The 14,157-nt window shown below is 41.0% G+C and overlaps 1 protein-coding gene across 1 annotated transcript in view; it reads left to right on the forward strand.

Moving 5' to 3' along the window:
* The window catches only part of LOC124544680 (leucine-rich repeat-containing protein 47-like), an 80,037-nt gene extending 74,075 nt beyond the window's left edge, over positions 1–5,962 (forward strand). The window contains exon 7 of the mRNA XM_047123305.1: positions 5,190–5,962. Within this exon, the coding sequence (XP_046979261.1) occupies positions 5,190–5,291 (102 nt within the window). The 3' untranslated portion in view covers positions 5,292–5,962. The remainder of the gene's footprint in view (positions 1–5,189) is intronic.
* Positions 5,963–14,157: the final 8,195 nt, after the last annotated feature.

A 14,157-nucleotide genomic window follows, 5' to 3' on the forward strand; every position in this document is an offset into this window, starting at 1 on the left:
ATGCTTGTTTGATGTAGATTCCACATCTTCACCAGCTTAAGCGAAAGTGCTGGTGCACCTTAAAGCACTTCACTTCTTGGGTGACACTAGCTGCAGTGCAGATTGCATTACTGTTCAGCAACTTTAGCCCTGATACAGTTGTGTTTTGATTATGCGAGTCTGGCATATGATTCGGCATCACTGTCAGCATTCTGGATACTGGATCCGATGCATCACGGCGGGGTTAGACTTGTCGTAGGAGTCTTTTGAACTAGCCCTGTGAACAGCATACTTGTGGAGGCTGGGGCCCCCCTATTGCGGATCAGATACCAAAACCAGGTTTTTAATTAAGCATCACACGTTCACAGCTCCTTTTAGCATCCAGACTACCATCTCCTCTTCCCAAGCAAGGAAATTAATCTCCCACAACAACGGCCCAGGTCAGGGATTGTGACCATAATCTGCATCCAATCCCACCTCTCTGAACTGCAGCTGTTTTCTCCACTGCCGCTCCTCCAGACCCGCCTGACGTAAACCTCTATGGTACATCCCTTGGCCACACCTTTGTCTTGACCTATCACAAGTTCCAAAAGACTCAGTTCATTTTGAGACCCTCTGTCAATAATTTTTCTCCATCCTTGGCACATCCTGGGTTTCGGCAATGGTCTATACTGATGGTTTGATGGTTGCTGGTTACGTAGGTTTTGCTTGTACTCATGTGAGGTATACTGAATTGTACTCATTGCCAGATTGATGTAGTGTTTTCATTGCGGAGTTGGTAGCCATCTCTCGTGCTTTTGACTATATATGTCCTGAACCAATGAGTCCTTTCTAATCTGCGGTGACTCCTTGAGCAGTTTGCAAGATCTCAACCAATGTTACCCTCGCTGTCCGTTTGTCGTGGCTACCCAAGATTCCCTGTATGCCCTTGAACAATGTAGATGCTCAGTGACCTTCATCTGGTCCCCGGGCCATGTTGCGACCATGGGGAATGAACACGGTGATAGATAAGCCAAACTGGCTACCAGTAAGCAGACACTTGAGATAGGTATTGTGGAGACACCTCCTATCTGTGAGGTTCTCCATGCAAGCCCCTCACAAGGACTCTAGGACTCTTCCCCCGCTGAGAGCACTATGTTTCTTCCCTGGAGACGTATCCCTTTCCATCACAGATTTTGTCAAAGCTTCGTAGCCTACTGGGCTGCCAGCGACAGTAGAGTGTCCAGGGTCTGAACCTCCAAGGTGCTCTGTGCACTGATGTGTTGGTCCTCGTGGAACACCTCGTGACACACTTTGAGACGGCAATCGTCATCCTTTTGTTACCCTACTACCTTTCTCCAGGAGAATCACAGTGTTGAACAGACCCCCTCTGTTTCATCCCACAACACGCTGAGCCCTGTAATGCACCCTTCGCTGAATGGGAATTGGTACAGGCTCTTAGCTCTTCATGAGAGACACCCCCAGGGTCGGATTCTGTCCATAACCGGATGATCCAACACTTGGACGTTCCCCAGAGGCAACTGCTCCTTAAGGTCTTCAACTACATTTGGCTCACGGGTGCTTTTCTGTCACAGTGGTGAGACAGCATAGTTATCCCCGTTCTTAAGCTTGGGAAAAACCCAATGTCTCTTGACAGCTAACACCCAATTAGTCTTATGAATGTACTTTGTAACATGCTCGAAAGGATGGTCAATTTCAGATTATGTTGGGTACTCGAATCTCAGAGCCTTTTGGCCCCGTATCAGTGTGGGTTCTGGGCAGGACGCTCTCCAACTGGAGACTGGATGATCTGATTGGACTCAGCCATCCAAAAGGCTTTTACTCACCACCGGCACCTTGTCGCAGTCTTCTTTGACGTACATAAGGCGTATGACATGGCTTGATGCTATCACATTTTAGTTACCCTAAATGACTGGGACTACTGTAGTCCCCTTCAGATTTTTATCCGCGAGTTTTTATCTTACTGGCTCTTCTGGGTTCGAGTTGGCACTTCTCAGCAGCCCTCAGATTCAGGAAAATGGTATCCCGCAGGGTTCTGTTCTAAGTGTCACACTTTTCCTCGTTGCTATCAATGGGCTTGCAACCTCTGTTGAGCCTCTGGTTATCCCGGTGTTGTACATCAATGATTTTTGCGTGTGATGCAACTCCCAACCTGTAGCATCTGCTGAGCGCCAGCTCCAAGGCACCATCCTACGGGCCTCTGCATGGGCCACCACCCATGGCTTACAGTTTTCTCACTTCAGAATGCAGGTTTTGCGTTTTTGTCGTCGACCCACAGTACACCATGATCCAGAACTTTATTTAGGCAACCAGCTGCTCGGTGTTGTAGCACAGTCCTGTTTCTTGGGCCCTATTTTTGATTACAAGCTAACGCGACAGCCCCACATTTGCCACCTAAAGACTACATGTATGTGGAAGCATAATGCTCTCTGGCTCTTGGCCCATACATTTTGGGGGTGCAGACCGTTCCACTTTTCTCCATCTTTACCATGCTCTGGTCTTGTCCAGACTAGATTATGGTAGTCAGGTTTATGACTCAGCAGCTCCTTCCACTTTGAAACTTCTTGATCCTGGCCATCATTGTAGGGTGCGTCCGGCTACATGTGGCTTTCGCACTAGTCCTGTTGAGTCTCCTCACAGAAGCGAGGACTCCCCCTCTACACATCTGACGGAGCCAACTCTTTATTTCTTACGCAATCACCATTTGCCAATTCCTTGATCATCCTGTACATCCTGTACTCTTTGCCAATGAGGGATGTCTCCCTCGTAACACCCGTCCACAGTTGGGATTCCCGGTTGGCATGCGTCTCACTTCCCCCTGTCAGGATCTCCATCTCCACTCACTGGACTGCACCCTGTGTCTTTCCTCTCATACACCCCCTTGGATGGTGCCTAGACCACAGATTAGGACTGATCTATTCCAGGGTCCTGAGGCCTCTGTCGCTCCTATGGTTTTCCGGCGTCTTGTCTGTGCCATCCTTGCAGAGTTCCAGGGTGCCACCATCTTTTACACTGGTGGTTCTAAGACTATTGGTAACATGGGATATGCTTTCATGTCTCCTACTGGCTTCAAGCACCATTTATTGCTGGAATCATGTAGTGTGTTCACAGCAGGGCTTGTAGCCATTGACAGGACCCTCCTTTTTGTTTCTCAGGCCTCCCTCCACAACGTTTTAATTTGTTCAGAGTTCATGAGCAGGCTATCGACCAATGCTACTCTCGTCGCCCTTTGGTCTCTGCTATCCATGACCTTCTCTCTGACCTTGAGCGTGCCGCCTGTTCCGTCATCTTTCTCTGGGTCCCAAGTCATGTGTTGGCATCCTAGGGAATGAATTGGCTGACTGTCTGGCTTGAGAAGCAGATACTTAGCCCCCATTTCCTTTCATGATTCCAGCTGCGGGTATGCGAATCTACGTCAAATCTCTCTTTGCCCAACACTGGAATGCCATCTAGAGTGCTACTGCTCATTGTAATATACTCCACATAATCAAGGAGGCTACAGCAGTTTGGCACTCTTCTTTCCACTCCTCTCGGAAGGAATCCACAGTTTTATGCCGTTTACACATTGGTCAGACCTGGCTCACCCATTCTTTCCTCCTGCGTAACGACCCACCCCCACAATGTAGTTGTGGAGCCAGACTGATTCAATCTCACATATTGGTGGAATGTCCTCTTCTTTCGGCTCTTCTTGTTAAGTATAGTCTTCCCAATTCCTTAAATTTAATATTAGCAGACGATCCACGGATGGTTGAATTGGTTCTCAGGTTTCCTCCGTGAAAGTAGTTTTTATTTCCAGATATAAGGTTCTCCTTTAGTGTCGGAGCAGGGGTGGGTTGATTGTGGTTGGGACTTCTTTTACAGTCTTATTGGTCTGCCCCCCTTTTTTCCAGTTTTTAGATTTGGTCTCATCTTTTATGCCTTTACAGTGTGTGTTTAATGTTCATTATTTTATAATTTGACTCCCCTGACTGGATCCGTCCACTTTTGGCAGACCCTATTTCTTCTGTAACTCACTTTGGAATCACAGGACTGATGACATTGCCGTTTGGTCCCGTAAACCCCTCTCAATCAATCAGTCACAAGGACTTAAGTCCTTTGCTGGCTCCGCATTGGCCATACTTGGCTGACTCACGGTCATTTCCTTCATCACAAGGACCCACCCCATTGTTATGGTTCTCATCTGATGGTGGTCCACATTTTTTCTGGACTGTCCCAATCTAGCCACCCTGCAGCAGACTCTTAATCTCCCTGACTCACTACTGCTGGGATTAGATGCTTGGTGGCTAACTTGGTTTTAGTTTCATTTGTAAAGGGGGCTTTTACCAGTCTCTGTCAAGGGGAGCCATTTAACCTTATTGGCCCATTGAGGTGTTGGCAGAACACTCTTGCCTCCTCTGCCCAGACCAGGCTGTGGTTGTCTGGGCTTGGTTGTCCAGCCTGGGCCTCACCCCATCTGATCTTTCTCTTTCTCCCAGTCTCTCGCATGGTCTGTTTGACTAGTTCATCTTATGTCCATCTGTGCTTCTCTTGCCCTGTACATGTTGTAATCTTTCCTAGCCAATTTCTGAGTGGGGTACTTCTGGTAAGGGATGGGGGATGTATGTCCCTTCGTTGCATTCTGCTTTTGGGTGCTTCCAGCTGCTCCCTAGATAGGGCATCATGCCTGCCTTTCTTCCTATACCCCCTTTCTTCTTTTTTTTCCCTTACCTAGCCTTTGTTGACCTTTGGTAGACATTGGGTTTTCTTCCCCTGGGTTTCGTGCAGTAGGCCGTCTCATGTACAGTCAAGTGGACCTGTGCGTTTTGGGAAAAAGGGACTGATGAACTAGTAGTTTGCTTCCTTTAATCATCCAGCCAACCAACCCAGGAATTTCATATGTCTAAAAATATGCAGAAAGAATCTTTGTAAGTTGACAACTGGATGAATAGTATTAATTGGAAAATGTTATTTGGGAGAGATGGTAGAAGAAGAGTAGACTGTTAGAACTGTGATTAGGTAAGAACTTTGTATTTGTTGAGATAATAGTCAGCTGTAATTTGCCAGGTTGCACATTAAATGGCGAAATCAATGTAAGATGTGTGAACAGTAGGAACAGTAAGAGGTGGTGGTATCATCTTTGTAACATTGTGAATCAATTGATATCTGAAATTTATTAAAATGTAAACTGTTTGTTTCTTGAATGCTGACTAATATTTCTTTCTTTCCCTCAGGTGAAGATTGTTGATATTGAAGGCAGTCTGAAGTCCGTTTACCCAGCCCGCAATGACCTGATGTTTGAGGGATCACAACAAATTGTAGTTGTGAGGAAGTAATTTATTTTGTCTTACGAATGCCATGTGAAGCAAACCAATTCAATAACATTTCATCATTACTCCTTTAAAATAATGTCACACATCTGCGCAGGTAATTTGTGTAAGCTCTTTGCATCATCTTATACATTTGATAGAAGAAAGGAGGAATAACTGACATGTCTCCAGGGACTAACACAGGGGTGTTTCAGAATATAGTCCACTAAAAGAATTATCCCACATCAGTGCATAATTTACTGGCAATTTACCGATGTACTATCAGGTACCTGCTGCCAGTAGGACAGCAGAACCGTAAAAATTTGTTCTGTTAAACAAGTTTTTCCAGAAAATGCATAAATTGCATTTGTTCTGTGGGATAGCTCCATACTTGCCATAGTTACTGAGTCCTTAAAGACATACTACTGTATGTTGAACAAAGAATGTAAAGTAATTTCTCCATGTTGTTTGTATTCTAAAAAAAATTAACCTACACGATATTGTATTCTTTCGCACCACTTGCACATCTACTGGATGTGTGATGCCTAATAACTGTCGGCAAGATTGTAAAACTTTTCTGATGTTTCAACCACAGGAATTAATATGGGGCTGTAACCTGTTGCTTTTTGTTCCTCATTTGCTACGAATACTTGACATCGAAGTGATTGTGATTTGCTGTATTGGGAGTAAACTATTTTTTTTTTTTTTTTTTTTTTTTTTAAATTTTATGAGGCACGGGTGAATCAGTTTCACGACAGAGGTTTCCCACGATTTGCTTCCATGGTTTTAATAAGTATTATGTGGCTGTGACGTACAAATGGTATTGAAAATTGCCAAAAACCTGCAAGTTGTTTTTCTTGGAAGAAGAGGCAGAATCAATGTGGATTTTAAGTATTCATTTGGAGCACAGCACAAATAAAATACAATGTGTGCAGGAGCACTGTAAATACAAAATACTAGTGTTGTATACTGTGTATTTTTATTATGAATTGTATGTTAAAAATGTAGCCATTTGCTCATTAATTCATGTAATGACATTGGTTCCACATTTCAGACTGATTTGTTTTTTAAAGTAAATTATATTTCAAATATGTGTGTTTCATTTATAATTGTTACCTTTTGACTCCCAGAACAGATTTTACATTCACACTTAAATTGGTAAAAAAAATCATAAACTGTGATATGAAAGAAAGGCAAGATTCTTTATGTAGATCAGAAACTGCTGTATCCCCAACCACTCATTAGAGAGGGCTGGGGAATAAATAAATGTTCTAGGAAGAGATTACTGCAGGTTAAGTGCACTGTAATTGGGTTACAAAAATGATATGCAGCATAACAAATGTGTCCTGTATTAAAATTTATCTTCATAATACCCAACGGAAATGGTGCAACTATGTCTTCATCATCCAAAAGATCTGAATTTCTTCTGAGGATAGACCAGTAGTTCCCAACTTATCCTAGACCTTTACCCTGAACAAGATGGAACATGAAGTATTATCATCTCTCTTGCTTTGATAGCAGTGAAAAAGAAGTTACGGTATATGTACATCTACATTTATACTCTGTAAACCACTGTGAAGAGTTTGGCAGAGGGTACATACCATTGTACCAGTTATTAGGATTTCTTCCCGTTACATTCACCTATGGAGTGTGGGAATAACGATTGTTTGAAAACCTCTTTGTGTGCGTTAATTATTCTAATCTTACCCTCCTATGTGAGCAGTATGTATGGGTTTGTTGTGTGTTCCAGAGTAATCATTTAAAGACGGTTCTTGGAACTTGATCAGTTAACTTTCTCGGGATAGTTTACGCCTGTCTATCTTAGTTTTCTAGTTCAGTTCCTTCAGTATCTCTGCGACACTCTCACAGATTACACAAACCTGTGACCATTTATGCTGCCCTTCTGTGTATACATTCAGTTAGTCCTATTTGGTACAGCTCCCACACACTTGAACAATATTCTAGAATGGGTTGCACAAGATATTTGTAAGCAATCTCCTTTGCACTTCCCAAAAATTCTACCAATTAACCGAAGTCTACCACCTGCTTCACCCGGAACTGAGCCTATGTGATCATTCCACTTCATATCCCTACAGTGTGTCACACTCGTATATTTGTACGAGTTGGCTGATTCCAACAGTGACTCATTGATAGTGTAGTCATAGAATACTATGTTTCCTCATTTTGTGAAGTGCACAATTTTACATTTCTGAACTTTTAAAGAAGTTGGCAATAATCTTTGCACCTCTTTGAAATCTTATCAAGATCTGACTGAATATTTGTGCAGCTTTTTTGGATAGTACTTCATTATAGATAACTGCATCATTTACAAAAGCCTGATATTACTATTAATATTGTCTTGAAGATCATGACTATACAACATGAATAGCAAGGGTCCCAACACACTTGCCTGGAGCACACCTTAAGTTACTTCCACATATGACGATGCCTCTCCATCCAAGATAGCGTGCTGTGTCCTCCCTACCAATAAGTCCTCAATCCAATCACAAATTGCACTTGATACATCATATGATTGTACTTTCGACAATAAGTGTAAGAGTGGTACTGCATCCAATTCTTTTCAGAAATCAAGAAATACTGCAACTACTGGACTGCCTCGATGCGAAGCTTCCAGTATGTCCTGTAAGAAAGGTGCAAGTTGGGTTTCATGTGATTGATGTTTTCGGAATTCATGCTGGTTGACATTGAGATGGTGATTCTATTCAAGATAGCTCATTACGTTTGTGCTCAGAATATGTTCTAAGATTGTACAACAAATCAAAGTTGGTAATAATGGATGGTAATGCTGTGGATCATTTCTGCTACCTTGTGGTAGATGGATGTGACCTGTGCCTTTTTCCAAGAAGTGGGCACATTTTTTTGTTTAGAAGATCTATGATAGATTATAGTTAGAAGAGGGTCCAACTCAGCTGCAAATTCAGTATAGAATCTGACAGGGATTCCATAAAGTCCTGGATCTTTGTTCAATTTTAAGGATTTTTAGTTGTTTCTTAACACCACTGACCCAGTTACTTATTTATCTTTTGTTTGGTACAAGGATCAAATCAGGGCAATTCTCCTGGGTTTTCCTTTGTAAAGGAATATTTGAAAATGGAGTTAAACATTTCAGCTTTTGCTGTGCTACCTTCAATTTCAGTTCCTGTTGCATTCATCAGTGACTGGACACTTTGGTACCACCAACAGCCATCATATATGACCAGAATGTCTTTGGGTTTTGTGATAGCAAATTTGATAATATTCTGCTACTGCAGTCTTTGAAGGCATCACTCATTGCTCTGTCAACAGCCAAGCAAATTTCATTCAGCATCTCTATCTATAGTCCTATACGTTGTGTTACACCAGTTATGTTGTTGTCTGTTTCTGTATACTGTAGAGGGTCACTCCCATATAATGTCTGTTTTGTGCATGGTCTACCATTCTTTTAAACTTGAGCCATGTTCCACTAAATTTTTCTGCCCGGTGCTGTCCTCAGTGAGATATGACACTATTGACTTTTTTGTCTAGTGTACTGGACATGTAAATCTTTCTGCTTGTTTTAGTTGTCCTTTGTGCTTCAGTAATCATTGTTGCACACAACTGCATTATGGTCACCGATACCAGTTTCGATGTGGTCATCCTCAAAGAGGTAGGGTCTTTTTGTTGTCACTAGATGCAATACATTTCCATCATGAGAGGATTACCAAACTGTGTGTTCTAGGTAGGTTCCAGAGAATACATATAGTAAAGTTTCACTGGATGTTGTATCAGGCGCACTACCGACAAAACTGTAATTTTTCCTCATTAATTGTGGGGTGATTAAAGTCTCTACTGATGATTACAGTATGATTGGGGAACTTACTTACAAATGAACTGGAGATTTCTGTAAAGTTTTTTGTTACATCGGGAGATGAGTCTGGTGGGCGATATGTGTCCAATTATCATTTTATGCCCACCTCTAAAACTTAGTTTTTGCCCAAACAGTCTCATATGGAGTTTTACTTTTTATCTTATTGGATTTGAGTTTCTTGTCTACTGTGGCAAATACACCACCTTCATTTCCCATTTACCTATCCTTATTTGCATTTAAATTTTCCCCAAAAATCGCACCACTATCAATGTGGAATTACCTGGGAAAAATGTAATTATTTTGCAGAAACCCTGCCTGTACCATTGAATAAGGTTTCTGTGTACTTCTATTTACCTTTCATTGCAATCTCAGAACCCATCAAACCATTACAGGAACTTTCCCAAGCATTGCAATAGGGGAAAAGTCTGTGTTGTAACTGTCTCCCTGGTTTTCTCTGTATCTAATAGTGTGTCATAATGTTACTTCAGTTTGTGGTGAACTTCTAGCATGATCTGTTTCCCTGATATGTGTATATCAGTTTTCACCATTCTGAAAGTTAATTACTAAGGTGGTTCTGCTATGCAGTACTGCAGTGCCATGCTGCTGGTCAACTTCTTGTAATGTGCGGTACTGGAAGAGAGCTTTAAGCTGTCCAAGCTACTAAAATGGTTCAAATGGATCTGAGCACTATGGGACTCAACTGCTGAGGTCATTAGTCCCCTAGAACTTAGAACTAGTTAAACCTAACGAACCTAAGGACATCACAAACATCCATGCCCGAGGCAGGATTCGAACCTGCGACCGTAGCGGTCTCGCGGTTCCAGACTGCAGCGCCTTTAATCGCGCGGCCACTTCGGCCGGCTGTCCAAGCTACTCTTCTGTATTTTATGCTGACTGTCAGGAGTTTATTCAAAATCGAACAAGAGACAGTTCTGACAATGATTTTTTTTTTAACTGCTAGTTTGCTCATTTACATTCTTACATGTGCCTTTAAGCTCCTTGACCTCCAAGGCACCACCAAGCTGGGACGTCCAAAGGACAAGGCTTTGTCGTGGCAGGTTTGCACCTTGCAGATATTTTGAGCTGACATGACGTGCACTGCAGCTGCAAAGTCATGAAACAATAGGGCGCACATTAGTATATTTTCCACTTAACTACCTAATCTATATTTTCAGCTCTCATGAACAATGTAAGTCAGCCTGAGAGAAGAAGAGTGGTGCATGTAATTCTTAAGACTCCCATGTTACACCATCTCATTATATGGATCAGTGTTAACATTAACCCTTCTTTCAAACTTGGCAGGCACTTTCTCAATAGTGGTTTCATTGAAGATAACGGTCCCCTTTCTTCATGCCTTGTTGTTCCTGTCAGGACTTTTTCTTCCACTATTGTGTTTATCAAACACTTCTTTCTCTTTAACTCTACATACCACCATGCCACCACAAATGCTAATTCTAAATGTGGCAATCTATCTGTCCTCATTTGGAAGCCTGTATGAAGAGTGAAATACCAGTGTACTGCATGTAAGTCCAAAAATAGCAGTCTATAATATTGTGTTCTTATTTTGCCCACTCCTGCACTGTAACACAACTACTGTGAATTTTTCATTCATTGACTCATGTTCAGGTTCAACTTTGTGGTTGTTGCCATAAATACCGTACATGCTTTCACAAATCTCTATTGCAAAGTGTTAATTTTCTGACAGACAATTCAAGACATTACAATAATTAGATAACTGTTTTAATCTAAATGAGTTGAAATTAAATGTGGAAAGAACTCGGTTAAAGAAGCAGTAGCAGTTGTTCTTCTTTTATTAACATATGTCCACAGCTGTGGCTGCCTGGAGGAAAAATTGTTTAGTAATCAGTTAAAGCAGTCTAAAACACAGTTAAAACCGTTTAAAACAAAACAAGCAAAATTAAATTTTGTTCAGTTTCATCCTAAAAACCAAGATTTGCAGAAAGTTACCTGTGTTAAATTCCTAGGAATTCAAGTGGTAAAAATTTATCATGGGCCTCATATACACAGTACCTCGCTTATAAATATCCTCACCTTTACCATGATATACAACACAACCAGCATGGACATCAGGAAAGTAGTATCACAGCTATGCTGAATCAATAATAAGGTACAGTATTATATTTTGGCGCAACTCAAACAATATGCCTCAAATATGAACACTTAAAAGAAAAAAACATCATTAGAAATATCCACAATGTAAAGTATCAAAAATCATGTTGCCCACTTATAAAAATAGTTTAAGTATACTGAGTGTGCCCTCACTGTACACTTAAGAACTGATTTTCTCCATTTTCAGTAATTTTAGTAATCCTGCCCATGACATATTTGTCAGAGGTCTGACAGATCAAAAATTCCCCACTGGGTTGTTCGCAGCAAGTGAATCCACTCTTGCAGAAACAAGGCCACTCGGGCTAGTTTAACGTTTGTGTAGAATCCTGCATGAGGCATGCTGTGCTGCTATTTGAATTACGACCTTGCTTTGGAATTTGACTTTCTTATTCCCACTATCGTTTCTACTCAGTGGTCAGTCTAAAATGACTTTGGTTTGGTTTCTGGATTAAGCATTTATTTTGGAAACAGACAAAAGGAACCCTGCTTTATTTGTAGCAAATCAATTTTAACATGATTACAACACTACAAATCAAAATAATTTTATGCTATATACCCATCATTAAAAATGTTGTGCTCAGATTTCCCTCATATCCACAAATGAAAATTTATAACAAAGTAAAAGATCTGCTCTTAGAATCACTAAAAAACAGCTTAAATGTCAAATTGATGCAGAAATATTATTCAATTGAAGAGTTCATGATGGACGATCTAAGAATTTCAGTGGAAGAAACTATAATTATGTATCCAGTACAGTACAGTACATTATATTAATAATATTTTAAGAAAACCTATAAATCAGTTTGTGTGTCGATGGGTATCTTGTTGATAAAGTCAATTACTGGACATTGTATCTTATAAGACAAGTACATCTATTCTAACGCATATTTGATAATTGGTAAATAGAGGGGATATTTTTTGCTTTGTGTGAGAGTATGTACTCGAAACATCAGAAGACACGTTTTGTAAAGTGCAAAGAAAATGAGTGCATAAGGTTGGGTGTAGGATTGTGGAGAAACCAATTTTATAACAAAATATTTAGCTATGTATTCAGAGGAAAGCACTGGGTGGCACTCGTGCTGAGGTTGAAGCAAGATGATTTTTCTTTCTTCTTAATGCATAATAATTACTATTTGCTACATAAACACTTATTTATTGTAGGATTTGGGGATGTGTATATTAAGCATTTAAGATTATTGGTAAGTAATATATGGATGCTAGGTACATCACCATGGTGAATTGAATGATTTTTTTTATGACAGTTTAGTGGGGGATGAACAAGAAGTGCTTTATCAGCACACTTTAGTGTGGTCATATATGGGCTAGATGCCTGTCACTGTCATCTCCAAGGTTATGAGCTTGTATTGTGACTACCTGCATTCAAAGGACCTGCGTCTACCAGGATCAGCTGCCTGCGGCAAGATACCAGGAGGCGCTACTATCACAGTTTGTAACAGTACTGCAAATCATCTTATAATTCAGTCCTGGAGGACAAAGTATGAATAACTGCCATCCAGTGCAAATTCCTCACTGTAGGGTGCTGAAACAACTGTTTATTGCATCTCTCAGGGAACACAGATCAGCTCGGGTGCAAGAACATTGCCATTGGATACACACAACATGGAAATACTAACCAGGAATAAAGGCTAGATGTATATTTTTGTACAAGCCAATGTCGGGGAACATCGAAAACCACATGATGTAAATCATCCTGCCATCAAACAGGCTACTGCCCACACATTTCGTATTCTTGCATGGGTGGTGTTTGTATGAGATGCAATGGGGTTCCTGACAGACATACTTTCATCCTTTACCTGTGAAGAATACAGGAACCTACTGTGTGACCATCTGTGTCCATTTTTTCAGCTAAAGCACAACCATACAATCTGTGCTTCTGGTAAGCCACATTTAGGTCATCTGAACTCATACCAAGTGAACACAATGAGATATGCATCTCTTCGACCTGGTTTCCATGAGTTGCAAATAGCAGTTAAGTCATCAGGGATTAGGATAACTCTGAAACACTTCATTTTTGTAGAGTATGTGCCTCAACGTGCTACTGCTGCTGTTACTAGGTGGAATGGATGTTCTGCACATCACCAGAGATGGTCGTAGTTGCTAATGTTTACACAGACTGATACTTCAGCTAGTATCAACAGTGCTTCGCAGGAATTTTACTGTCTGCCATTATTCTTTCAATGTTGCATCACTTTGGCAACAAACATGAGTACACTCACTGCTCAGCAGCTAAGAATTACCTGACAAATTGCAGCATAATTTTTATGACATGCATACAGACCTGTATGGTTGTATCTTAAAAGTGAAGCTGCACTCAACTCAAATGTTGATTTGAACACAACAGTGCTTTACTAGGCATGGTCCTTTGAGGTAGTATGCCCTTACTTTCCTTTGATCTTTAAACTGGCATGCCCAGTTAGTTATGGAGTGACCTTCAGTGTAACACGGATCACAAACCACAGTGCAGCCTGCCATTTTTCTGCAAGATCCATGAAAATGTAATTCAGGAAAGGTTAACTGAGTTGACAGTTCAGCAGAACTTCACTAGAGTGGCCTCATGAGTGTGAACTCGTTTTTTGTTGTACAATTTAAGATTAACACATTTACTGCCACATCGTGTTTCATTGCAGGGCAAATGGCATTAAGTGTGAGAGACTGCTGTGGTGGCCACTGACATTAAGCGTGTGGTTCTGCTGTAGCTGCCGGCAGCCACACAGCTGTCAAATAGTTAAGAATGTAGGCACCAAACTAACTCTTAATTTTGTTTTTTGGGTCATCTAGCTCTGTAAATGCATTAATTATACTGTAGAAGATTGGAAAAATTTTTAGTCTTTCATGAATCAAACTTAAACATTTTGGATGTAGGCATGCACTACGGTGCTGTGGAAACCAGTTAAT

This window comes from Schistocerca americana, chromosome 8 (genome assembly GCF_021461395.2).
Source record: "Schistocerca americana isolate TAMUIC-IGC-003095 chromosome 8, iqSchAmer2.1, whole genome shotgun sequence".
NCBI classification, from domain to species: Eukaryota; Metazoa; Arthropoda; class Insecta; order Orthoptera; family Acrididae; genus Schistocerca; species Schistocerca americana.